The 27,522-nt window shown below is 40.3% G+C and overlaps 2 protein-coding genes across 34 annotated transcripts in view; one reads left to right on the top strand and one right to left on the bottom strand.

The window, feature by feature from the left end:
- Positions 1-27,522, bottom strand: part of NRXN3 (neurexin 3) — a 1,418,420-nt gene that overhangs the window by 450,731 nt on the left and 940,167 nt on the right. For 4 of the 33 annotated variants that reach the window (XM_016137493.2, XM_016137491.2, XM_016137490.2 and 1 more), the window contains exon 1: positions 25,685-26,205. The exons of 28 other annotated variants lie outside the window; for them this stretch is intronic. In XM_016137493.2, coding sequence (XP_015992979.2) covers positions 25,685-25,922 — 238 coding nt within the window. In that variant the 5' untranslated portion in view covers positions 25,923-26,205. Of the gene's footprint in view, positions 1-25,684; positions 26,304-27,522 lie in introns of those variants that run through there. One more of the 33 variants, XM_016137492.2, reaches the window with a different exon arrangement.
- On the top strand, positions 26,205-26,895 carry LOC118615063 (transmembrane protein 40-like). Its single transcript, XM_036239465.1, has one exon. It carries the CDS (start codon positions 26,423-26,425, stop codon positions 26,876-26,878), a length of 456 nt encoding a protein of 151 aa, XP_036095358.1. The 5' UTR covers positions 26,205-26,422; the 3' UTR covers positions 26,879-26,895.

The following is a 27,522-nucleotide window of genomic DNA, read 5'->3' as shown; positions in this document are numbered from 1 at the left end:
CTGCAAGCACCTAGACATCCCAGCCTCCAGAACTATGAGACATAAATTTTTGGTGTTATAAGCTTCTAGTTTATGGTATTTTCTTACAGCAGCCTAAGCAGACTAAAGCACACCTGATTCAAGAGTCATTCTTTTCAGCACTGAAGTAAAGTTAGAGGTTTATACCTAACAAAGCAATAGATTCAGCCTAATTAATTTTGATGTCTTGTGATTTCAGAGTGCTATTTGCATGTGATATCATCTGGAAATGTATTTCTTACTTAACCATCTCCCCAAAGGGCCATATCTTGCTCTGCTTTCTTTCTAGTAACAAATAACACCTCATATTAAGGAATAAAGCTTTGTGTAGCATTGAAATGTACTAAATAAATTGTTTTGTAAGGCATAACTTCCAGAATTGCAGTGCGTTCTGGATGGGCTAACATGATGGATAGAGCTAACGAGAACACATTTTTTACATTAAAGGATAAGACCAGGAATGTTATTAACTTGGTCTGTAGTGAAAACTATATAACTTTTACCTGGTTTCGAGAAAAGTCTGGTGTTTTTCTTGTAATACTACTCTCTACTTTGTACTTGGGCATTTGTTTTGTCCAGTGAACAGAGTATTTTTGTTTATAGTCAAGTTTATTTTGATTTATTTCTCACTTCTAGTGACCTTTAGAAGGTTTTGTGGTTTCCCTTTTTTTTGTCACCACATCACATTTCAGAAAATATTCTTTTAATCTTTTAAATAGTTTCTCCATGGAGACCAACTTTACTTTCTTGTAACAGAATGTAGTATTGCTCCTGCATTTAGAATAATATGTAGTATATTTCACACACTTCAGGTCTTGAAAAGAATTATTCTCAAACACCTATCAAAGTTTTCTTGAGGAAAAAAAATAATGAGCATTTGCTATGAAGAGTTGTAAGCTTTCCTATTTTAATAGGCATATTTTAAACCTTAATGGACTGAATGGTCCTATTATAATAATTCTACTTCCCATCACATTTAGGCAACTGGAATCAATAGGACATTACAGGATAGCAGAAGTACAATGAGAGAAATTAGATATTTTCAGATCACCTGGAAGTTCCAACATAACTCATAGGCTTCCAAGTTTCAAAGGAAAACTGGGCTGCGTTGTAGCTGCAGAGGATTTGGACAGAGCACAGGCATGCAATGAGCAAAAGAATGTTTCTATGTACTGATAAGGAATAAACACTGGCATCTGCACACATTCAATGTTTAATCTTAATAATTTGTTCTCTACCACTTTCTTAATGAAAATAACTTCTTTTATGTAAGACAGAGACACTTTCGATTCCATTGTTTATCTAGATTCTACATGGTCCTCAGACCATCTCACAAGCCATCAAATCTTTCTAGAACATTGCAAAGGCATCCAAGATAAGGGAAAAGAAAATAAAGAGACCTTACCCTCAAAATTATTTTAAAGACCCACTTCTTAGTACTCAGTAGGTGCTCAAAAAGTAGTTCATACAAACATGTATGACAATAGCATAGCTCTTTTAGGAGAACACCACATATGAGTTAAAAAGTTTCCATAAAATTCATTAGAAGCCCTAATAACCAGTCTAGTTTGCAAAGACTTTAAGGTATAGCATCCCAAGTCCTTCAAGAGTAATGGGGAGCCAGAAAGGCAAGCAACTAACTGTTAAGACTGCCTACACAATAGCTTTGAGGATATGAAGTATTCTCTTACCTATAACCTAAGTTATAGGTAAGAAAGTGCAAAAGAAAATTCCCCAGACAGGCTAAGACTGAAGATGGTACTATGGACTTAACAGTGGCCCCCAAAATTTATATGTTGAAATCCTAATTCCAAGTACTTCAGGATGTGACTATATTTGAAGATAGGGTTTTCAAAGAAGTAATTAAGTTAAAATGGGGTCAATAGAGTGGATATTAATCCAGTATGCCTGGTATCCTTTTAAGAAGAGATCAGGACACAGATACACACAAAGGAAAGACCATGTGAAGAATCGAAGAAAAGATGGCTATCTACTAGAAAAGGAGAGAGGATTCAGAAGAAGCCAACCCTCTTGAAACCTTGATCTCAGATGTTCAACCACCAGAATTGTGAGAAAATACATTTCTGTTGTTTAAGCTACTCAGTCTATGGTACTTTGGTACTTTGCCCAAGCAAACTAATATAGATGGCCTGATCTTAAGAAGATTGTTAGGAAAAAAAAAAAAAAAAGCTGAGCTTCAGTTGAAAGACTGAACTGGTCTTTGATAAAATCTATTACTAGAGGGTGCTGAGGAACTAAGGCTTCCTACTAACCATCATCACTAACTTGCTAAGCATATTAGTAAGACTTAGAAATTGATCATCCAGCCTCAGTCAAGCCTTCAGATGAGTGCAGCCCTAGCCAATATCTTGACTACAGCATCATGAGAGACCTTGAGCCAGAACTGCCCAGGTAAGCTACTCCTGGATTCTTGACTCACAGAAATGCAATGAGTTAATACATTTGAATTGTTTTAAGCTGCTAAGTTTTGGGGTCAGTTGTTATGGAGCAATAGGTAACTAATATACCTAATAAAATCAGAATGAACTCAAGGATTTTAAAGACCAATAATCAAGAGTAAGCTTATATAATCAAGTGGCTAAAGCCAGTATGGAAGTGGTAGAGTATGAAGGTTAAAATCTCAAGCTCTGAAGTCAGGTTTATTAAATTTAGTTCTCAGCTCTGTCCCTTTACTGATGTGAGACATGAAGCAACTTATTTAATTTTTTTTTGAGACTCAGTTTCCTTATGAGAAAATGGGGATAATAATTATAATGTATAAGGAAAAATAAATGAGATCATTCCTAGAGCCTGGTGAATTGTAAGCATTTGAGTAAACAGTGGCTACTATAATTAGGGAGGTAAAAGGGGGTTAAAAGTTGAACCAAGGTTGTTTACCAAAATCGATTACTTTCTGGAAGTAGAAAGAGAGGCCCCCACTTACTTCTTCCTAAGTGACCCTTCTGAAGGAAACAGCTCTTAATGAGGGTCAGTAAAACAAGATTTGCCCTACCTGGAGACTAAAAAGGCTGTCGAGTTTAATGAAGCCAATAATGGAGAAAACCAGAATCTGTTTATCAACTACAATAGTCAATGTGGTGAGATCCAGTTCTTCCCAAAGCTGTAGTAGTCCGAAGTGTTAATGGAAGGCACAGAGAAGAGTCAAACGAGATGCTATCTTGCAAACCTGATGAAACTGCAATTTGCAGACAACTGGGGCTTATCTCTGATGATGAACTAGGTGTCAAGGCTGAGAGGAAAGCGAGAACCAGCCACCTGGGAGACCTTGGAAAGTTGGCAGCAGGGGATATGAACAATATGGTCTAACTTCTGTGCAGATTAAATGAATTTTCCAGATAAGATCATGGTGTTAATTAATAGCCATTCAAAACAATCAAGCAAATAACCCTGAATTAAAATTATCTATCATCTATCTATCATCTATCTATCTATCTATCTATCTATCTATCTGCCTGAATCTCTGCCAAAGCATCTAGCATTACCTTTAAAGTCAAAGGCTCCTTATAAGTGAGCATATTGATGGAGCAGGAACTATATATATTCAAATAGCATTTGCCTTTAAACATAAAAACAAAGTGTTGTCAACTGCTAGGAAACAGTGCCCAAATATTGAGAGTGAAAGGCATGGAAGAAGCATGATAATGTAGAATAAAAAGGAAGAGTCGCCAAGAAGGATGACTGCAGAGGGAATATACAGACTAGTGGGTATGATGTTTTCTTTTTGATCCCCTACTTATGAGCCAAATACAATAGAATCAATAGATGCCAATCACTGGAAAGGATTTCAGCTGACAAGACACCACAGCTCTTAAGGAAGCTCTGCAACAATACCAAGATCTCTAGAGAAACAAAGAACAACTTAGGGTCATCACATGCAGATCATTTCGATTACAGCATCACATCACACATTTTGGTCCAACTTGGTGGCTATTTCACACTAGAACACAAAAGCTTTTCGGTAAAATCCTGTTTTTGAGCTTTCTATAGATTTGGAGTAATATTCTAATCCCCCTGATGCCTAGATTTCATTAATATTCCACTCTGACCCCATCTTATCCATACAGATAGTATGTAATCTGAACTAAGAGCCACCTTTGATAGGCTTACAAAGTTCCCCTCACAAGAGACTGATGAGGAAACTGTAAGGTGAAGCCACTGGGCTTCATGATATAATATGGCTAGTTTATTAATGTATTTTTTGTAGCCAGAGGAATCCTTAAAATAATCATGTAAATATGAGGAGATGCTTAGAAATGGATGGGGGAGAATTGTCAAGTCCAGAGGCCAAAAACCTAATTACTGAAGTTCTAGCCCTCATTCTGCCCAGGTGTATTGGTTTGAAAAAGTCATTTACTTTCCATGAACCTCAGTTCCTTATCTCCAAAATGTGTCTTTGGCCTAGATAACCGTTAAGACTGCTTCCATCTGTAAAATGTCAGGAGACAATTGCTGCTCACCTCATTTAACTCTGTGTTTGTTAACAAGTTTCAAAAGATGCATTGGCTATGGAAACCCCAGGTGCTAGAAAAATGAGCAACGTATGGAGTCTGCAGTGAAAAAAAGTAAGGCTTTCATGGTATGTTGCATGGTAGTTTGGACAGCTATTCTTCACCAGCAGTTACAACAGCAACAATAATAATGGCTGGCATTATTATCTGAGCACTTATTAGGGCCAGGCATATACACATTTTACAAGTATTAGCTCTTAAATCCTCACCATATATATATTAAGAAACAAAAACATTATTCCCATTTTACAAATGAGAAACATGACAGGGAGACTAGAATAAGGAACTTGCCCCAGGTTACATAGCTAACACGTGGCAGAACCAGAAGTCAGTCCCAGGCACGTGCCTCTAGAACCTAGCCAGCACTGCTGTGCTTCTGGCCAGTTGCAGAGTAGATGACCAGAGTCTGCAGCATGTCCCTGTGGGTGTTTGTTTGTGGAGCTAAAGATGTTTTAGGGCAGGAGTCTCATGTACCTGTTTGCCCTCTGCACCAAGCAAAGGCCTTTACATGTTAAATAAATGTTTGTTGAATGAATGGTGTTAACAGGCTACTTTTCATAGCTACTCACTAACATACTGAGATCCAAACGGTGGTGGACAGAGGTGCAGAGCTCTCCTCAGACCACATTCTCTTAGATCGAGCTTGTCTTTCCTGGACAGGTATAAAGGCAAATCTCCTGTGGAGTAAAGGGACCGATCGGCAAGCAAGTGTTCGGGGAGCTCTGACATCACCACTGCATAAGCTGCCCCCTAATGGGGCCAGGAGGCATGCAACCTTTCTCTCTGCGTATCTGGATCCCACACCCCAATTTCTATCGCTAAATGCAGTTTAGCTTGTTCTCTTTCCATCATACCACACTCCTCAGCTGGTGAGTCTCCCTTGCTTATGTAGTTTTTGAGCAGTGGTTAAAAAGGATAATGTGAGATAATTGTGAAAGTACTTTGTAAACCTTGAAGCGTGAAGCAATGTAAAGAGGTGGCGCTGTTGCTGCTGAAGCTACTACTGCTCTTACTACTACTACTACCACCACCACCACCACCACCACCACTACCATTACCACCACCGCTACTACTCTATTACTACCATATGAGTTATTACTACTGGAACATAAACACCAAAGTGTGGAGACTGACATTTCCCAGGACAGCTACACCGCTAATGGCTTAAGGCAGGTATCACTTCAAGCCAAATCCAGCCCTCCTTGCATTTTCATAAATAAAGTTGGATTGAATGCAGTCATGCCCATTTGCTTCTATATGGTCTGTGGTCACTTTCCAGCTCTAAGGATAGAATTGAGTAGTTCTAACAGAAATCTTTTAAGTCTAAAAGCTGAAAATTTTTACTATTTGACTTCTAATAGAAAAGGTTTGCCAATTCCTGGCCTAAGTTGATCCTAGTGAGTGGCTTTTACCTTATTCCTTGATGTGACAACTAAAGAAAGTAAATTCTGCCACAAGAGATCACTTTTATAGGGGAGAAAGGGCAAGAAGCAGGGAGAAGGCATTCCCATTCTGTCACTAACTCCAACAGTATAGTTGTGCCTGTGGACCTATCCAGACTTCATTTTCGGTACTGCAGCAGTGGCTAGAGATGATGTTAGATTAGAATCACTAGATGATCTAACGAGTCCCCTGATTCCAAAAATCTTCACTTCCCAGGATCTTTACTGTCTTTTCAATAACAAGTGTCAGATAGTCGGTGTTTTGACCTCACATCAGCTGAGAAGACTTTCCAAAGATGATCTAGACAATAGCTGAATTAAAAAGTCCTTCACAAATCCTCGTACCACTCATACAGAGTATTACTCCCTATAGCTCCAGCCTTGAGGAGGCAGGGTGATACAGTAAAAGGGTACGGGCTGTGCGGGTCTGGATCCCTGCATTGCCATGTTACAAGCCGTGTATTCTTGGGCAAGTTACTCAGTCTCTTGGAGACTTAGTTTACTAGGGATAATGCTATCTAAAAGAACTCTTTTAAAGGATCATAGCCACAGTACTATATGTAAGACACGTGGCACATGACAAAGGCTCAATAAATGGTAACCACTACCTTTATTATAACAATGTATGTGGTGCGAGGTGTTGAACCAAAATACAGAGGAACCTCAGTAATGCAAGAGGAATACCCATGGCAGGCTGCCAGCTGAAATGCTTGACTGTGATAAGAAAAGGACATATTTTCTTGCCTCCCTTCAGCAAACACTGCTGGAGGGAAAGAGCTCAGAGCCAGAAATCTAGGGGACTGAATATTATTAGCCCGCCCACTTAAAAATTCCCCTAATGATTAGGACTGGATCCTCTCTCCTACTTCCTTCCCTCTCACATTACATCTCAGTTCTGCTATTCCAATTTCCAGTCCACCAATCTGTCCCTTATACATATACACATAACCAACTCCAAGCCCTCAAATGAGGAGTCACATAGTTTCTCAGTACATATGCACATGCACACACAGATTTGAATCCTATATTGTCTTCTGGAAGCCCAAACAATTTGCTTGAACCCTGCCTTAGAGAATCAGGTGCTGTCACCTTCAAGGGATGATGTGTAAGAGTTTGATTTGCAGCTAATAAAAAAATCTATTTCTTTCAGTTTCACTTCTGTCACACAATGACTGTTGTGTTCCCTACAGGAGATTCTTTCTCCTTCTGCAATATCCACTGAGATGACAGATCTCAGGCAGCAATATGTGCTGCCTAGGTTGAGTGGTGCCTATTAGTTTTATGACCACTGGTTCAGAATGGCCTTGCTGTGTCCACAGCCCAAGTTAATGAAGATAGGTAAGACAGCTGCCGATGAAATCAAATCTCTCCTAGAAGAGATTCCTTCCTTTCCATCTTAAAGTCCATCAAACTTTCATCTTCACAACAAAACAGCTGCTGGGGCAAACACTGAGCCACAGTCAATCATTGCAGATGACCCACATGACTGTCCTTGCAAAGTGAGCTGGGAATCTGCTTGCTGCAAAGATGACACCGAATGACAGAGAGGGGAAAGGGGAGTAGCTCTTCTCTGTTTCTGAGTAATGCAATGCAACAAAGCTATATAACATATTTAATGTGATATAATCATACTGAAACTCCTCTGAAAGGTTAGAAGTATCAGTATATATGGAAACCACTCTTGCATTTAGGTCCCTACATAGAGTAATTGCAATTCCTTTGCTAGAGCAAAGGCAAGAGGAGATTCCCTAAATAATATAATACAGGTGTGTGGCCTCATTCTCAGCTAAGAACCAATGTTGTTCTTTATAATCCCTGTTTTGGCAAACTTAACACTTCCCAAACCTTTAAGTTTCTGTTAGAGTCCAACTTCCAACTCAATTACCACTTTGTGGTAGATTAGTTACAAATATGGCAAATATGGCAAGAATTCCACCCATCCCTGCATGCCCATCCTTTTGCAATGTGACTTTGCTGCTCCTCCCACTAAGAGGTGGAATCTATTTCCTCACCCAATGAATCTGGCCTGGCCATGAGAATTGCTTTAACCAAGAGAATGCAGTTTAGTGCTATTGTGTGACTTCTGCGCTCTCCAAAGTTCTTGCTATTTTCACTCTCTTAGAATGCATCCCTGAGACTACCATGCGAGGAAGCCCAGGTGACTCAAGTAGAGGATGAGAGGTCATGTGGAGAAGAAATAACCATACCCCCTAAGATCTCTCAGACTAACATCCAGAGCCAACGGCCAGACATGTGAGTGAGACCATCTTAGTCGATCAACCCCAGTCTATCTGCCAGAGGACTACAGCCACATGGTAACCCTTTATGACACCTTCAGAACTACCCAGCTGTGCCCAACCTACATCTCTGAGCCACAGAATCACAAGCAAATAGTATGACTGTTTTAAAGACAAAGTTTTAGAGTACAAGGTATGCCTTATTTTATCATTTCGCTTTATGGTGCTTTGCAGATATTATTTTTCACAAGTTTCATTGGTAACTCTGTGTGAAGCGAGTCTATTGGTGCCATTTTTCCATCAGGCTCAGATAATGGTTAGCATCTTTTAGCAATAAAGTATTTTTTATTTTAGTTAAGTATGTTGCTTTTTTAGAAATAATGCTATTTGCTCACTTAACATATAGTTAAACATAATTTTTATATGCATTGAGAAATCAAAAAATTTGTGTGACTTGCTTTATTGCAATATTCACCTTAATGTGGTGGTTCGGAACCAAACCCGCAATATTTCCGAGGTATGCCTGTAGCTTGTTACATAGCAATATCTAGCTAAACCACACTTCAGCCATGAGGTAATTCTTGTCTTTAAGCAGATTACTTAACTTTTAAGCCAGTGTCTTTGAGGATAAAATGATGAAAATTAAACTGCCAAGGGGTTCATATGAGATAACACATGTAAGCACCTAAGCATAGGCCTTGGAACCCAGGAGACACATGCTTTTATTACTTGTCACTCCCCACCTCCTTATAGTTATATGGGTAAATAAATGCTGCTAGATCTTTAAGGGCAAGAACATAATTGATCTTTGCACATCACTTATAATATATGGCAAGCGCAGTGTCTTACACATGGTTGATATTCAGTGCATGCATGCTGAATCAATGCTCGAACATCCCTTAAGACACAGCTTCATGCTGCCATATTTGCTGGGAATTCTGAAAGTGAAGATAGGATCAGAATCGTGGGTAAAGAGACTGAGTTCGTCTTGGTTAAGTCTCTATACATACCACTTGGATTTTCCACTTGGGGATCTTTCCACAAGGAGAAAATTGCCTATGGTCACCAAGATTCCTTGCAGCCCTAAAATTATTTATTATAATCAGGATACTGGTTAGCATTCACTGAACACTTTTTTATGTGCCGGTTTTGTGCTAAGTTCTTTGTGTATAGAGAAAATTTTAAGCACAACAACCTTGTAATATAGGTTTTATTGTTGCATTTTCAGATCAGGAAGTTTAAATCTAGGGAAGGAATCAGCAAACCCGGCCTGCTTGCTTCGCAAATAAAATTTTACCACGACACAGCCATACTCATTCATTTACGTATCGCCTATGGTTGCTTTCACACTACTGAGGCAAAGTTGAGTAGTCATGGTAGAAGCAGAGACTATATTTCCTGTAAAGCTGAAAATGTTTACTGTCAGGCTGGCCCCTTACAGCAAAACTTTGCTTACCTCTGGGCTAGAGTAATCTGCTGAGATATCAATCACACTCAGCTATGTGGAGTTTGAAAGCCTGTTTTTTCCAGTAGGCTATCCCGCCTTTTTATTTTTTCACTCAATCACTCACTCATCACACCTGATCCTTCAAATGGCCATTCACAGGCGAGTATGTGCTGAGGAAAATTGTTGAAACCACTGTAAGAGCAGCTAAGGAAATGTCAGCTGGGTCTCTGTTCTCACACCTAGTTAAGAATAGTTGGTCATCTGGCCTCCTGTAGCTAGAGGCCATGGAGCTACACTTAGCACTAATTGAAAAATAAGGAATGAAAAGATTTGCTTTCAACACAAACTTGAATGACTGGAATTACGCCTTTATTATCTGAAGTGGGAGCCTGTGACCTGTCAGCCTCCACCTGTTCTGGCATCAGGAAGAAATATCACAGAAATTAGCCACTGGCTGGTCATCTCATTATGGGCCAGTTATAGCCTATTTTTAGAAAACCTGAGGGATAAAAAAAAAATCAACCTGCTAATACAAATGCATCTGAGGTTTGTTATGCATAATATAAAACTACCTGGTGCTTCAGAAATACAGTATTCATCTCTGAGAAATACGGAGTTTCAGGAAAAGGAGTTCATTAAAAGTGCCCAAAATGAAGAAAAACATCTCCGAATTGATAAACTACTTTGGGAAATTTAATCACATTTACAAAGAAAAATGATCATTAAATGACCATCTTTTCAGTAACGAGGCTCTCTTACAAAGGGGACACAGTGTAAAACATTGAACAGAAGCACTCTAGAAATGAGAGGGTTATATTTAGTGCTATCTTTATCATTGTTTGTGATCCTGAGGACTAGGAATTGGAAATGATTCTTTCTCCTGCACCTCGGGTATTCATTTGCTACATCTTCACACCTGCACAAATTCCAATCCCTACTTCGAAATATTCTTCCTCCATCTTTCCAGCCTCAAATCCTCCATCCTATTTGGGTCCTTATTACCTTCACCTTTGATGGTTATAACAGTTAGCTAATTAGTCCTTCCAAATTCAGTCTCTTGTTATATCAATTTACCCTACACGGCACTGCCACAATATTCCTTTTAACTCATTTTGTTTATTCATCAAATGCTGCATGTGTATCCATTTGTTGTACCCCCAGCTATTATGCTAGGACCAAGAACATAGGTGGTTTCTGACTAAAGCTGCCATATAAAATACAGGATACTCAGTTAAATTTGAATTTCCAAAAAATAAAATATTTTAGTATAAATATGTCCCACTAATTGTATGGGACATATTTATACTAAATTTAAAAAAAAAAGAGGGAAGGAAAGGAGGAAAGGAGAATGAGAGAGAGAGGGAGGAAGGAAGGAGAGAGAAAGAAAGAGAGAAATATGATTATTTATCTGAATAACGAATTTAACTGAGTGTTTTGCATTTTTACTTGTTCACTCTCTTACCCCTTTCAGACCCCAGTGGCACTTACAATCTACTTAGGGGAACAGACATTAATCAGATAATCTCACAACTAAATGTAAAGCGACAACTGTGCAATGCGCAACAGGGGAGCCTTCCAGGGGGTTATGAGAACCTTTATTCAGGGGATCTGCATTTCTCAAGAAAGTGGAGGTGGATGTCCAAGAAGAGTCGATATACTAAAGCAGAGACTTCAGGTCTAAGTATGTGTCAACCAGAGGAAGAGGGAAGGAAATTACTTAAATGGGATGAACAGGGGCAAATCTGTAGAGGGAGAGTCAGAGCGAACTGAGAGAAGGCCGGGGAGTAGGAACAGAAAAGGCCTTGTAAGTGATGATGCTAAAAACACCTGTGATGGCCAGATCAGGCAGGGTCCCCTAGATCGCAGGGAATGGTTTATCTTTATTTGAAGGACAATGACGCTCCTGATTGAGAAAATATAGCACCTTCCTTTAAGAATTAAGCATCAACTGCTCAGACTCCAACCATTTCATCTCTTGTAAATGGTGATAATGATAAAAGCATCACCAGGTGATTGAAAAGAATAAATCTCATAATGCTTACAGTACTGGTTTGCAAACTGTAGATGTCAAAGTTATCAACTGTTATTATAAATATTGTTCAATGCCCTCCAACGAAGAGCCCCAATCCCCTTTGAAAACTCTGCTCTCAACATTCCTTTCCCAACACTCAGCAAACTGGGCCACTAATCCCTGAAAATCTTTATTCCCCACCCCCCCTACATATATTCCAAACTCCCACACTCTCTTCTGCACACTTACAGAAATCATTCTTCCAAACACCATGGAGAATTTTCCTCTCCCACCAAGCACTTTCTAATGTCTATCTACCTATCTCAGGACGTGTGGTATAGTATTATGTGCATTAACATACTTGATGTTCTTACCTCTCAACCCAAACACTAGATTCTTCCACTGATGAACATCGAGCACCTTTTATAAAACAAGAACTGTGTTGGTCACTCAAAATAACGTATTTCCCTTAAAGAAGTCAGAATCTAGTGAGAAAAACAATTGCCATCAATAAATAACAGCAACTTAATAGCATATGTTTATTAACCTTCTACAGAACCCAAATTGTACTCGCATTTAAGAATCTGGCACTCAGGATATTGCCTAGGATGTATTAGGAGCCTTAATAATTTTAACCGTTTAATGAAAAAAGTGTTACGGAGGAAAACACAGAAGTCTAAGAAATTCTTTCTGCTGATCGGAGGTAGGAAGATTTCGCAGATCAGATACGATGGAGTAAGGTGTAAGGTAAAAAATGAGTAGAAATCTGTCAAATAAAACAGATTCCTAACCAAGTCATAAGTTTTGAAAGGGGCTAGTGAGTATTGAGACTCAAATGCTGGATGGGAGCCACACTTGAGAGAAATACATGTCCATTATCTATCCATCCATATGCTAGTCACTACTTTAGGCACTGGAGGTATGACCACAAAAAAGGCAGATAAGGCCTCTGTTTTCAGAGTTTACAGTCTAGTGGGTTGATGGAAGCAATACACACAACTTGAACTCTGCCTTTCTCCTTCACCTTCTTTTATTGGAAAGCCCAGAAATTCTACACAAGATGCTAAATCCTGCAAAGTGATGTGGTGGGTAGAAACTGGGTGTCAGTTTCCACTATGTCACTTAATACTTGAGTGACTTTGTCAAGTCATTTATGCTTCTGTAGCTTTGATTATATCAGCTTTAAAAAATGAGACAAATAACAGTCATACCATTTGTCTTCCTGCTGCAGAGAACTGTGGTGAGGTTCAAAAAAGGATCATGAATTTTCTCTGTTGCATTGTAAAACATTCTTCTACAAATACCAAGAAATTTTAGAGAAAATATAGCAAAATTATAATTTCAGGTGTACTGTTTAATAATGACTAAATTGAAAACATATTACACTTCCCTACATAATATATAATTATCCCAGTTACACACTACGTATTTACTACATCATTGATTTAGAATATTTCTTGAGCACATAATGTGTGCTAGAAAATGTGGTAGCCATCTAGGGGAATTAATGATGAGACAGTCACAGAAAAACAAACTGTCCTGACCCTCGGTGTCATTCTCCTCAACCGAAGCACAAGCTTTGGAAGCTTCCTGTTTTGAATAAATTGTACGCTTTTCTTTTCATGACAAACCATCTTCAGTCAAGAGCTCCTTGGGTAGTTAATGGCGTCTTGTGATAATCCTTAAAACTCTCCTCTTGTTTTACTCTTGATTAAAAAGAAAGAAAGCACCGGGATCTAAGCCCTTGACTGATTTATGCTTCAATTTAATTTCTCCCTTTCTCTTTCCTTGTTCCTTTCACTGGATGAAAACTTCCATGTAATTAGGCTCAAAAACTCTTCATCAAACAGTTTGACTGAAAAGCGGCATGCTGAGTTTCCCTTTGGGGCTGCTGGGGCAGAGAGAAAGCTGGGACCCTGTGAGGGAGCGGTACTCCTGGGATGGAGTGGAAACTGAGGCCTATGGCGGCGATTAAGGGTAATGGTGTGAGTGGAGTAACTTGGCTATTACTCTCTCAGCTCCTTCTGTGCCCATTTGCCACTCCAGTTGTGCCAGAGACTATCTCAATCTCCTTGTCCACAGCAACACAGCTTGAGTACCAACATTTTGGTACAGCAGAAAAATGACTAAAAGAAGAATCTGGAGACTTGTCCCTAGATTGAAAAGTGTGATTTAGGAACAATTCACAAACTCCCAGGCTATTAGTTTCTTTGCACAAAAAAAAAATTTGATTGGAAAAGGTCCCTAAAGCCCCCCTGCAAGCCCAGCATTTGATAATTCCACAAGTACAAAGCAGCTTTTGGGTCTAACAAAGCTTCTTCATCAGGACATTCCTTTAGGGGCTTCACCCCAGGGCCTGAGGATGAGGGTAGCAGTACCTACACACAAAAAATGGCCCACTGGCATAGAAAATGCAAGAATATGAAACATCTACACGAGAGAAATTGGCTACAGAGGATCAAGGCTCCAGGTTGATACTCTCATTTCGCATTAGAGCTGTCCCCCTCTTAGATTATTACTGACATGTTAACATGAGCCCCCATGATGCATTGTGTTGATGAATGACATCAGAGCGCTAAGAAGCTGGTACTGAAACATCCTAACATCTGTAATGCACAGCAGGCTTGGTCCTCATGCTAATCTTTGCATTTCAGATCAGGAGCTAATTAGGTTGCCATCAAGGCCTTTATGCTACATTTTTTTCTTGGTTCACACATTCACCCATATGTGCATGTACACACATGTACTTGCCCATATCGAAAACCACTGCCGTTTCTGAAATCCTCGTTTCCTTAGTTTTACCCTCGTAGTTAATGAACTTCTGCCATGTGTATGAAGGACCAAGAATAAAAGTAGATCCAAAGATGATCTACTAAAAGGAAAGGGGTATCTCAGAAAGCATAAGAATTTTATGTATCGATACTGACAGAAGGATGAATACCAAAATTGCAAAGACAAAACTGGCAGGCCATTTCAAGATCATTAATTACAACTCTCTCATTTTTCAGTTAAGAGAATTGGTTTTCCTAAAATTATAATTTGATGAGAAAGCCTACAGTAACTGTTGGAAGCTAAATTTCCTGACAAATGAGTTTCTTACAATGAATCAAAAACGAGGCGAGAGAGTCACTGACGGCTCCTTCGCTCTTGGAGTTTTGGAATATGGAACCATATTCTCTGCCAGCCGACTCTGGAACTTACGCGAGTTTCCAAAGCTGTTTCAGAAAATACTTCCCTATAATATAATAGGAATTGTGACGATAGGGAAGTGTTCTGATCAGTTGCTCTCAAAGCCAGGGAACAGATTTTACATTTGCACAGATTACTCGACCTAAAAGTTTAATAGATTCAAGGAATTAACTCCTTAGTAGGTGTAAGAACTTGAGTAAATTGCCTACCTCTCTAAGGCTCAATTTATTTTTCTGTAAATGTGTGACAATAGTAGTACCTTATTTACAAAATGGCTGATAAAGATTAAATGGTTCAGTACCTGACAAACTAAGTACATACTGTCGTTTAGGAAATGTTCATGGTCCTCAAAATTAATCTCGACTCTAGGTAGAACATAAAAGGCTCTCTAAAAAGAACCAGGTATTGCATTTGAGAATACGGCTTTGAGAATTTTATCCCACTGTCCCAGGTAATACTGCATAAATATTTAAATTTTAAGAGCATGGGTCTAGATTCAAATCGCTTAGATACCTAGCCTGATTCTGCCATATATATTAACTGTATGACCTTAAGCAAGAGGCTCACACATTCCATGCCTCAGTCTTGGCATCTGTAAAATGGGAAAACAATTGTATATCTCTCATAGGAGAACTAAATGAACTAAGGCCTTTAGAAGAGCATTAGGCACATTGAAATAATAATAATAAAAAGTGGTATTATTATTATTATTATTAAGAGTAAAGAAGATGTTATTGTCATTCTTATATAAGCACAGAGGTCCCCTTTCTTGGGTTTAATTTATCTAAGAAGATTGAATTGACACAAATGAATACTCAAAGATGCCCGTGCAATTATGCAGAGATGGTGGTTCATGGAAAGAGGTGCATAATAATTGGTTCGAGGAAAAAGACGTACAATAAAATCTTGACTATCCAAACCGCAGGACTCCCCCTCTACCAAAATTATTCAGGGGGACAAATTTTCTCAACAGCTGAGATTTAATCTTGAAATCATCCTTTCAAACTTTTAAATAATCAGAATACTGCTAAAATTGACCCCAAGAATCCAAGAAGGTCTTATTTTATCTGTGATCTAGTTTTTCACGAGGGCTTTTGGGCTTTTATGAAAACCAGGGGTTCGAAACAACAGGAGTTACCTATCAGTATCTATTAGCTATCATTATACTGAAGCCCCAAAGCTTTTGCTGTTTATCACTATCTGCTCATAAGTCTTAGATTTGAGGTCAGGAAATAAATGGAATGACTATGAAAGTACATTTATAATTTTCAACCAGTGTGGAGACCTTTTGCCCAGAGCCTCTGAGATAAAGGGCAAGCCTGGGGAAGCTAGTTCTTTGCTAGTCAATGCCCCGAACCTATTCTGAAGCCAAGTGTCTGTCCCAGCCCACATTCATGAATCCATCAGCCACAACTATGCATGGCTATAAGCCTTGTGTGCTCTTCATAAAAAGTGTTCTCTGTGTGACAATTTCAAATTTTAAAAAGTGCTCATTTCACTTGGGTGTCTGGGCTGATTACTTCTTCCTCCTCGTTTGATTCCCTGCAGACAGCTAGACCCTGTCGATCTCCTCCTCCTTCCCTCTATGACAACATCAAATGACAAAGGTACAAAGCAAATAAATGTTAATTAAAACACTGACACTGGTTCAGTTTAATGCTGTGCTCTATCAACCCACTCTACTGCCTAGCAACCATGGTGGCTCACCCCGAGTTCATTTTCATTTTAATATGCCACATGGAAAAGCAGCCTAAATATATACCCCCAGTTCTGAAACATATAATCTGTAAACTACAGGAACAGGTGGATCATTTCCATTAGTTTCCTATGTAGCAAAAACCACAATTTGCACTCAAAGCGTGTAATTATATTCAAATTCTGAAAGACTGCCTTGGAAATAGTTGAAATTCATAGTTTGGGGTAAAGTCACTCAGGAGTATTATATGGTTATGTTTTAATGTTGGGAGGGTGACAGGAATATTTCAAAACAGCAAAAAAAGGGAGGGCGATAATAGTATCTTAGAAAATGTAGTTTGCTGGTTTCTAGGTGTTTTATGTTCACGTAGCCACTCAAAAGCTCATAAGCGAGGGGTAGGGACTGGGGCAAGGGACATGTGTTTGAACAATAACTCGGTTGTAGTTTTCAGATGGCAGATTGAGATGGGTGACTATGCAGGCCATTTTCTTTCCTCTGCCAGGCGAGACCTAATCAGGACAGGCAGTGTCTTCTTGCATGGGAACCTGAATCCGAGCACGTTTTCACACTGGGGTCTCCCATACAGAGGAAGCCTTCAGAACACCAAAAAACAAATGAACAAACAACACCTACATCTCAGCACAAAGTCAGGCACCTGTTAGAAGAATGCAAGTGAAAAATTCTATCTTAAAGAAGGCAGGAAAAGTCCAACATTGTCAGAATCTATTCCTGTGGGAATTAATTTGATTAAGGGAAGATCAACCTGCAGAAAGAGAAGGGAAGAGGCTGCAATTCAAGAAAGGGTTTTGAAGGAGTGGGAAGTTGGCCTTTCTGCAGTAGAATAAAAGAAGGTTGATAAACTTAGAGCTGTTTTGACCAGCCTGCAACTGATTCTGACACCAATTAGATGCTATTGGCCAGATCCTTACTTTGCCCATCAGATAATCCCTAAGTTCTCTTTTAGCTCTGAAGTTCTATGAGCCTGTTGGTGTGCTTTTGGGGGTACATGACATTCCCTATCCTTTGCCTCTTTTATAAAGTACGATCTCTACTCCCCTAGTAAATGAGAATCAATCACATGGCACACGTCACTCAGTCATTTCCTCATTCATTCAAAAAACATGTATCAGGTTTGAATGTCTGATACATCTGCTCCTTTACATTAGTATTTTCTTGGGTCAGAATGGATTCAGGCAGACTGACAAACATTCAGATAAGTATTATGAATGGGACCCTCTCATAGACACTTTGGAAAGGTGTGTCAACCACATTAATCAGAATGCTTCATTAATCTGTGTCATCTCTATTACTGATAAAAGAGCTTGATGTGTTTGTTTTTTCTTAGTTTCTTGAAGTAATGGAGTGGTGGTAGAGCAGAAAGGATGAGAACTGTGTGGTCAGAACTGGGACTGAATCCTGGCTCAACCACCACAATACTTTGGTCAAGCCACTTACACTCTCTGAATCTCACTGTTTTTATTTATGAAATGGTAGTAACTCTATTAACATCAAAAGACTGTAGGGATTAAATGAAATCCTACATGTAAAGCACTGGAAAAGTGCCTGGTGCACAATAGGTGTGCATAATATGTTGGTTTATGATCCAAGCGAGTCACTCAAAACTCTAACTGTGAGTAGAAATAAACCACTAGGTCTTTATAAATTCAGTTGCTATTCTGCCCTCTGCTCCAATATGGCTAAACACAGCATAGAATTTAAACACAACCCGGAGCTCCTTTCTAGTATTAATCAGGTGTGTTTAAATGGAAGCTGCGTTCTCGCTGTCTCGGTGTGACTCTGCGGTGAAGTCGGATTGTGGCCTTTATAACATCGCAGTGTGCCACACTTTTATATTACACTGTTTCTGTCGGAGGGGAAAAAAGAAAACTTGGCTTGTGGCTTTAGAATAAGTTATTATAATCCTCAAGAAAATAGACCTATAAAATACTGGAAGACCTATGAAACTCAGACAGATTTAAGATACACAGTGGTGCCTTTAAGGACATATAGATGGGAGAATCAGGCAGGCTATTGCTGACAACCACGTGGAAAGATCATCTCACTCAACCCTCTCACTAGAGCAATGAGGAGAGAATTAAAAAGACAATTAAAAAGACACATATACACTTACATGCCACACACATAACCACAGGTAAAAGATGGGTTAAAAGATCAAGATACCCCATATAATATCTATATGTTTAAAGAGCAATACAATTAAAAAAGACATAATGTCATATCCAAAGTCACAGACTTGGTCAGGGAGAAAACGAGGAGTAAAATCTGTGACCCAGAACAATGTCCTCCCCATTTGGGCTCCAAAAAGTCAACACTAAGGGTTCTGGCCTCATAATGTACTCCTGTCTCCTCTATAACTTTTGAGTCCTGGTAAGTAGAAGTATCAGAAATGCCACGAAAAGTTCTCCATCTCCAGATCTGAAAATAGTAGTCCCGAAAAGACTTGTCTTTTCCTAGTACAAACTAGATTTAAAATTCTAGTTTTTAATGGATACTGAGCATCACATAGGGATGTTTAAATCCTGTACAAGTTGACTAGAAACGGGATCCAATTCTGAATTTCCAAAATGGTCTCAAGATATTTCTTGGAGTTCTCCCTCCTTTCACTTCACTAGAACCCCGAGCTTCTACATGGTTGGTTATAATTTTTGTTATTCTAGGCTAAAATTTTCTCGGCATGCATTTTTACATGTTATCAAAAAGCAAAAGCTGACCACGCACACTATTTTCTTTTAGTGCCATCAACAAGAAGATACATGTTAAAGTTTTCATCTTCTACATTTCCCTAAAGAAGCAGTGAGTAAATGAAGTAAACCCGCAGAGGCAAAAGTGTTGCTACAGATAGAGAAATGAGAACAGGGAGATGCATATCCTTTAACCACAAACTACCAACCAGCGAACATTCAATACTGAAGCTCGATTTAGTACAAGAAACTAAAATAACATGATCATTAAAATATTTCTTATAAAATATTTAACCTGTACACAGTGGTTTACAATGCACAACGCAAGACCGATTCAATTTCCCATACGATTCTGCGACACATGTACAGTAAGCGTTATTGTTGCCATTCGCAGTTTAAAGATGAAGAAACTGAGTCTCAGTCAAGCCTTGTGACCTATCCTGGTTCACAAAGTTCCTAAATGACTGAAAAAGTCTGAGACTTATTTCCTTCAACTTTAAATCTTGTGATCTATTGTCCCTAACCCTTACCTAAGGCCACACTGCCCATTAGAACGCCACTATCATAATGAATGTCTTCATTAGCCCCTATTCTCAAAATCAATAGTTTTTCAGAAGTATCTGAATACAGAAACAAACAAAGAATCATTCCCTTTATCCAAAGAGTTAATTAAGTACCTTGCTCAAGATCTGTAAGAGCAAAGCCTTCACAATTACAGCAAGTTTTCCCAACCATCTCTCCCAGGCTCGCAACCATGACAGGAAGTAGATCACAAGTCACTTCATATTTATTTTTTAAAATGAATTTTCACAACATAAAAATCCGACATAAAAATAAAGGAAATTGATCCTTTTTTAAAAGAAAAGATGTGTTTTTCAGTTGCCAAAAATGTAGTTATTTATACTTCTTTAAACTGCTTTTCTTCACTGGAGGATGAGATGAGAAAGGAGTTGGGGGTGTGTGTTTCAGGAAAGGAAAAGAGTGAGCAACTGCAGCTCAAAAAAGAATCAAGGAAGTCAACGCAAGGGCAGGAAGGTCTGGCCTGGCTGGCCTAAGGTCTAAGAAGAGGGAGACTTAGAGTGTGGACACTGGAGTCTCCGCAGAGCCCCTGGCTGCAGTCGGACAGAGTTAGTCTGCATGCACATCGAGGTGTAGACGCGGTCACACAAGATAAACTGAGAGGAAAGCAAACAAGTTTTAACTAAACCTACTGGTGTTGTTTTCTCCATATTTATAAATAGAATGTTTCCTCTTGAGGTACCATCTTATCAATTTTGTAAATTGCTACCATTGTCACTGAAGGTTTCATTTTTCCACTGTGACAGTGTGAGTTCAACAGATTCACTGAACAGTACATTTTCTTTCCCAATGACTGGGTCCGGGGCGGGAATTGGAGTTGAGGGAACAGGGAGGAGGAGTGTTATGGGCTAAATGGTGTCTCCCCAAAATTTATATGTTGAAGCCCTAATCCTCAATATTTCAGATTGTAACTGTATTTTGAGATAGTGCCTTTAAAGAGGTGATTAAGTTAAAATGAGACATTTGAGTGAGCCTTAATACAATTTGACCGGTGTCCTTATAAGATGAAGAAATTTAGACACACAAGGAAAAATCAGGGTTGTATGAATACAGAGAAAAGACCATGTGAAGACACGATGAGAAGTTATTGATTGATCTATAAGCTAAAAAGAGAGATCTCAGAAGAAACTGAATGTGCCAACACCAGGATCTTGGACTTCTAGCCTTCAGAGCTGTGAGAAAATGAATTTCTGTGGTTTAAGTCACCCAGCCTGTGAATTTTTTAAGGCAGCTCTTATAAACTAATACAAGGAGTGAAGTATGAATAAGTTCAAGGTTTATCTTCAGAGAGTTGCTTCCCTCCCAGACCATCCAAGGTCCCAGTGAAGTAAACTTTCTGAGATCTGGTAAGTTCACCACTAAAACGTGAAATGGAATACATTACTTCTTCCAGGTTCAAAATCAGACAATAAAGGAATAAAATTCTTACTATAGAATTATCCATCAGTCAGTTTGGGGAAGAATTTTTTTTCCTGAAAAAAATTGTTCCAATGATCTCGTCTCCTCTCCCTATGATATGACAGTCCTCACCTCCACCCCACCCAGTGGTACATGTTGAAAGTCCTGAAGAAATTTACCCTAGGATATTAAAATCTTCCTGTAGTGGTCTTTAAAGAACAAGTTAATCTCCAGACCTACCACTTGTCAGCAAATTTTAGAGAAGAGAAACAATACATCTAGAAGAAAGGAAAAAGGAGAATGCAATTTGATTAATTTACCACCAAGGCCAAAGAAATATAAATCTTATCATTTTATCTGTCAACCAATGATATAAATTATTCAAAAAACCAAACCCCAAGAAGGAAGGGAGAAAGTGGTTAGAAAGAAGCTGGCTGAGCAGAAGAAAGTCCTCAATAGATCAGAGCAAAACAAGCCCCATGGCTAGAAAACTTCAGAGGCAGTTGTCTGTGACAATGAGTAGTGGCGTAATTCCTTATGAGAAGGGTTCTTGGCTCATGTGCTGTAAGTGGGATCACCACTATTTCTGCTAAGTTGATTCAAATAGACTTATGTTCTCCCCCTACACACACACACACACACACACACACACACACACACACACACACACACACACACCGGTTTCTGAGCAAGAGGATTTTCCCTAAATATACTATACTGTGTTCCCTTTTAAAGTTGAATTCCATGTTCTCAACTAGTTCCCCCACATGCCTAGAGTCAGGTCTGCTATTTCATGGAAGGTAAAATATAAGACACATACTAGAACTAAGATCCTCAGAGAAACCTGTTTCCTAAACTATACATATTAAGCATTGGACTTCGTAAAGGTGGGCAAGAGGAAAAAAACATACCAAAACACTGTTAGGAAACCGAGGCTAACAAATATGTTTTAGTATTTATATATCCCATACAATTAAACTTCCTCAGAGCTATGATAAGTATGATATTTAGATATGGTGATAAAGTTGAGGATGCAAAATACCTGCAGAAAAATGTAAATCTTCATTTTATGAAGGATATTGATATTGTATATTAATTAATTTAGTTTGGTATATGCATCTCCACCCTGTCCCCACTACTTTTTTAAATTATAGAAGCCCTTAGATGATCCATATACTTCTGAAATTATCCCTAGTTGAACACCATAATGTCTTATTGAGTTTTCTATTCTTAGCAAATAGCACACAGCCTGGCACATAGTAAATATTCAATAAATGCTGACTGGATGACTATTGAATAGAAGAGAACATGAAAGAAAGTGGGGAGCCTCATAGAAGGGACTGACCAATGGGTAAAAGCTTACTAGAATACATTTAAGAGAAGAGTTCATTGTCTGCAGAGACTGAATCCTAACTTGAGACTATTTTGGGTGCCCCAGGCAGGTGTGGCTTTGTCTCCCCAGCTCATAAAGGAGCTCAGCCCTCTCTAGGCTGCTCTAGGATAAAGACTGTAAGCAAATCTACACATATTCTCTAAAGGTGGGAATGAAGTCTGGGTAAAAGCTGTTTAGAGGATTTGTTTCTTCTGTCTTAGTATGTATCTCACTACAGGGCAGACAGGTTTGGAAGCAAGGATGGCAGTAACTGATTAGAAAGGTAGCTCTTTGGATTTTTGGCTTCTTGAAAAGTGGGCAAGGGGAGCAAGGAAAGAAAAAAACAAATGAAAATCTCTCTTGAATCCAAAGGAAGTTCTTGGACTCAAACCTCTAGTTTTTTTATACCAGAATGAAGGGCATTTAGTTCTTCACAAACAATACACTGCTGCATTTAACACTGGAATAAGGTTGGCAGAAAATTATTGGTAACAACCATTAGTCTCATGGTGCTATGCCTCCTACCACCTCCATTCAAAAGATTTCTTTTTCTTTTTCTTTCTTTTTTTTTTTTTTTTTAAACAATTGCTTTAAAACAAAAGCCTTTGTCTTAGACTAGGGGAAAGCAAGTGTACTTCAAGTAAGAATGAGAGGCACATTAGCAACACGCTGAGGGGCTCCTGGTCCTTTCAGGACTCAAAAGGAAGTGAGATTGGTGTCAAAGGTTGGGGCATCTTGTTGATTGCTAGGTCTTTTGATTTCAAGCTCAAAAGCATTAATTAAACATGCATGGAGCCTACTTAATATAGACGCATTTACTCTCCAAGCCCCGAATCAATGTGATGGGATTTTAGGATACTAAGGAGTTGAATTCATGAGTTTTCTTATCTTAGCCACACAGACCCTGGAGTTTACTGCATCCTATAGCTACGGTGAATCTGAGGGCCTCTTCTGGGGTCTCTCATCACCTACTTGCTTTGTTCTTTTTCCATCACATACTGAATCTTATCAGATGCAGGTTAATGAGAAATGAGACTGGGAACCAGTGAAAAAGATTGAGAATACTGAGCAAACTGGTCCTTGAGAGAGGGAGGGAGGAAGGAAAGGAAGAGAGGGAGGGAGGAGAGAGGGAGAGATTGAAATTGAGATTGACAGATTTGGAGACCCCTGGGAAGTACTGCTCAGCAAATTCCATCACTTAACTAGTAGCTGCTTTTAACTGTTTACATCCTGAATGGAAAACATCAGACCCGCCAGCCTATAACCTCTAACTAATGCATAATCTTCATCTCCCTGCTGATCATTTACACTAATTAGCAAAATTTAGCTAATTATTGCTGAACGTTGCCGTGTTTAATTATGGCTATTAGTAATAGTCTGTCTGGCTTCCTCCACCCCCCACTCTCCTCTTTTTCTTCCCCACTCTTTATAATCCCAACCCCCGCTCCCAGTCCCTCTTCCCCCTAGGAGCTAACAGTTTTCATTTCAATGAAATTGCTTTTGCTTTTTTGGTGTTTGTGGTTCTTTCCTCTTCTAGGTTTGTTCATTTCTTCCTTTCTTTTCTTTTCTTTTCTTGCTTTCTTTTCTTTCTCTCCCTTCCTTCCTTCCTTCCTTCCTTCCTTCCTTCCTTCCTTCCTTCCTTGCTTCCTTCCTTCCTTCCCTCCCTCCCTCCCTCTCTCCTTCCCTCCCTCCCTCCCTTCCTTCCTCTTTTTAAAGAAAGATTCAGCAGGAATCACAGAGAAAATCAAGATCCGGCATCCCCCCCCCCCCCACTACCACCACCATCAACCTTACAAGTTCAGAGCTGCTTGACAACTCCATCAAATGAAATTTAAAGAGAGAGCCAGAGAGAACCAGAGTACGTGCTGGCATTTTCTCAATGTGCTTCCACTTAACACTACAGATAGCACAGAGCAGAAGCCCATGGCTAGGACTGCTAGGACGGCTAGGGCGCAGTGGGAAGAACTGATGTTCTGAATGGAATCTGCATGTTATAGGTCTTTGAAATACAAGCTAGGGCGGGGGACTTCTGGTGTGGTTCACTCGTGCCACTCCCGGGAGGGCTGCTCCTGCAGTTGGGCTCTGTGATTCCTACTCTTCTCACTGTTGGAGTACAGTGCATAGTAAACAAATAATGAAGCTCCCTTCTTTAGAACAGTTTACTACAACAAGCTCCTACCTTAGAGGCAGACATCACCCTTTTAGAGGCAGCTTGCACAGAGCTGCATGTATTTTTAAAAGCCATAGATCTCTTCCTTCAGGAGCTATGCAAGGAGGGTATGGAGTAAAACATTTCAGACTTATATTGTGCTCATCTATGCTGCCTTTAATTAAAATAATGTTCCCATAAATGGTGGGATCAAAGTTACTATAATTTACACTTCTGTATGTTTTAAGTGGACTTTGTCTCATCTATATATTGCTTCCTCTCTGGTAGTTAGCAATACTAGTTGTATAGTTTTTATGATAGCTGCTCTTTCTATCAGACATGTAGACAAACATTAAACTGCCTGAGTGAACAATAATGACCTCTGTCATTAATTATGTTTTCTGCCTCCTTAAACACACTCAGCTACCCTCCCCCTGATCTTTGCCACTCAGGAAACTTTTCATCAGTTCAAACCACTTCAGGCTGAAGACCTAACGATACTTGCGGGCTCCTATTTCCCCATGACTAGCTCACAAACAAGATCAGAGTGAAGGGTGAAAACAAGGTGAATGAATGAATTCTTAAAGTACAGCCCCAGGCATTTATCTGATAAGTTGCCTGCCATCATGGTGGAGGGCTGGGGTGGGCAGGGGGCTGCACGAAGGAGAATGTGGTGGTGGTGCCGCTATGGATCAGGGAGCTAAGGAGAGGAGAACCCATTAGGGGGGCTGGGGCAGAAAACATGACATTAGCCTTTAAGGGGAAACTGGGCATTTTCTTTGCTCATGCACATGCGATGCTTTTCATCATTTTAAATTCAATTCTTCCTCTTCCCACCCTTGAAATTACCTGAAAGGCGAGTGGGTTAAGGAATTGCTATGCCCCATTAAAAGGATAAAGAGCAGAGAGACCCACCGTGCCCTCCTCGCAGGGAAACAGGGGAGCGATAGATAGAAATAGGCACTGAGTGATGCTTGCTGCCATGGAAATGGTGCTCGTGCTGAGAGTGAGACCCCGGCGAGGATGAGGAGGAAGCTACATTAGAGGAACTCCACACAGAGCTGACGATACATCCCCAAAAGAGGGACCAGATCCCAAGCGTCCAGGCCGGCCGGCGAGGAGGGCTCCGTCTCGCGCGGATTCTCAGGTGCATGGTCAACGCACTGGACCAGTACAGATGGGCAGTTTGAATTCCAGCCAGTGAGGAATAATGAAGTTCATGATGCCCAGGGACCCATTATAGCAGGAGAAGACTTGCCCAAATTTTGGAAAGAGGGAAGGAATAGGAGCTTTCAAGACAGATGATGAATCAGATCAAAATAAGTACTACTTAAAAAAAAAAATAAGATAGAAGGCAAAAGCCCCCTTTTCCTGGGGCTTAAATTTAGGATGCCAGAGTCTACCCAGGTATAACAACCCTCCTAGGGAGCCCCGGAATGCCACACATGTCAGGTGAGGCCCGCCACGGCTTTCTCCTGATCTCTAGGCACCTCAGGTCTGTTGACTTAACTGCACACTCCGGGAAGTCACACAGGAAAGGTGGAAATGAAGGAAGAGAAGGCAGCAGGAGACCCAAGTAGGTTCAGGCTAGTTTATCCCAACATCCAAGCAGTTTGAACATCTTTTTTTCTTTTTCCACTTCCATGCGATGCAATGCAGAACTGCCAAGAAAAAGGGGTTGCAGGTGGGAGAGTTCTTCGTGTGTTCCCGGAGTCTTGGAGGAAGGGAACAGAGGCTGTTAAACCCGCACGTTCTGGAAGAGAGCCAGGGAGCAGCTGCCTGCGTCCTGGGTTTCCCAACTGGATGAAAAGCTGTAGCAGCAGCAGTAGCAGCAGCAGGAGAAGCACAAGCAGCAGCAGCAGCAGCGGCGGCAGCAGCAGCAGCAGCAGCCGCCGCCGGAGGAAGAGAACAAGGAGGACCGGAGGGAAAGAAGAGAGGAGGAGGTACCCAGAGCGGAGCAGCCACCCAAACCAACGTGGCTCTGGGCGCAGAGAGGTGGGTGGGCTAGCAGGGAGAGACCCAGAGGCGGTGCCCACAGGCGGCAGAGGTGGCCGAAAGGCGGACGGGCGCCTGCAAAGTGCTGGGAACTGGGAGGCACAGGTGAAGTGAAGCGAAGAGTTGGGGAGCCAAATTCACAAATGGGCAAGTCATATGCAAATAGCACACTCCTGAGAGCAAATCAGTGCAGCCCAAGCGCTCTGCCGAGAGACTGGCTGGCTCAAGAGGAAGGAGGGGCCCAAGCGACCGGAATCCCGGCCCTCCCCATTCAAGTACATGTTCCCTTGTCTACACCTGCACAAGCCTCCCTCCCAACACACACAGCCCCACTACCTCGATCCCCGCCGTGCTCAGATCCCTCCCAGCGATGGAGAGAGAGAGAGAGAGAGAGAGAGAGAGAGAGAGAGAGAGAGAGAGAGAAGATAGAGAGATATTCATATTTATCTCTTATATAGTCTATAGAATTAGCTATCGAGAGAGTAGCGAGATAGATAGAGAGAAGACAAAGAAAGCATGCAAAAAACAGAAGATAGAAAACCGGCACCTTCCAGAGAAAATCCTTCATCCCCCTTTATTCACCCTTTCCTTCTCTCCCAGGCACATTAAGCCAAACTCGCACGATTAAGGCACCTTTTACAATTGGGGGGGGGGGGAAATGCAGGCAGCAGCTAAAGCTGAAGTAGCCTCAAATAGAAATATAAATAAAGCCCTTGAGTCAGCAGGAGCGCTGGAGCGGCAGCACGTGGTGGTGCCAC

This window comes from Rousettus aegyptiacus, unplaced genomic scaffold (assembly GCF_014176215.1).
Source record: "Rousettus aegyptiacus isolate mRouAeg1 unplaced genomic scaffold, mRouAeg1.p scaffold_m13_p_3, whole genome shotgun sequence".
In the NCBI taxonomy this organism is placed as follows: Eukaryota; Metazoa; Chordata; class Mammalia; order Chiroptera; family Pteropodidae; genus Rousettus; species Rousettus aegyptiacus.
The sequence above is the reverse complement of the archived record's forward strand: the minus strand, read 5'-3'. Positions and strand labels throughout refer to the sequence as shown.

Coding starts and splice junctions, on each gene's coding strand:
- LOC118615063 (XM_036239465.1), top strand. CDS start 26,423: ATGCAGAACTGCCAAGAAAAAGGGGTTGCAGGTGGGAGAGTTCTTCGT.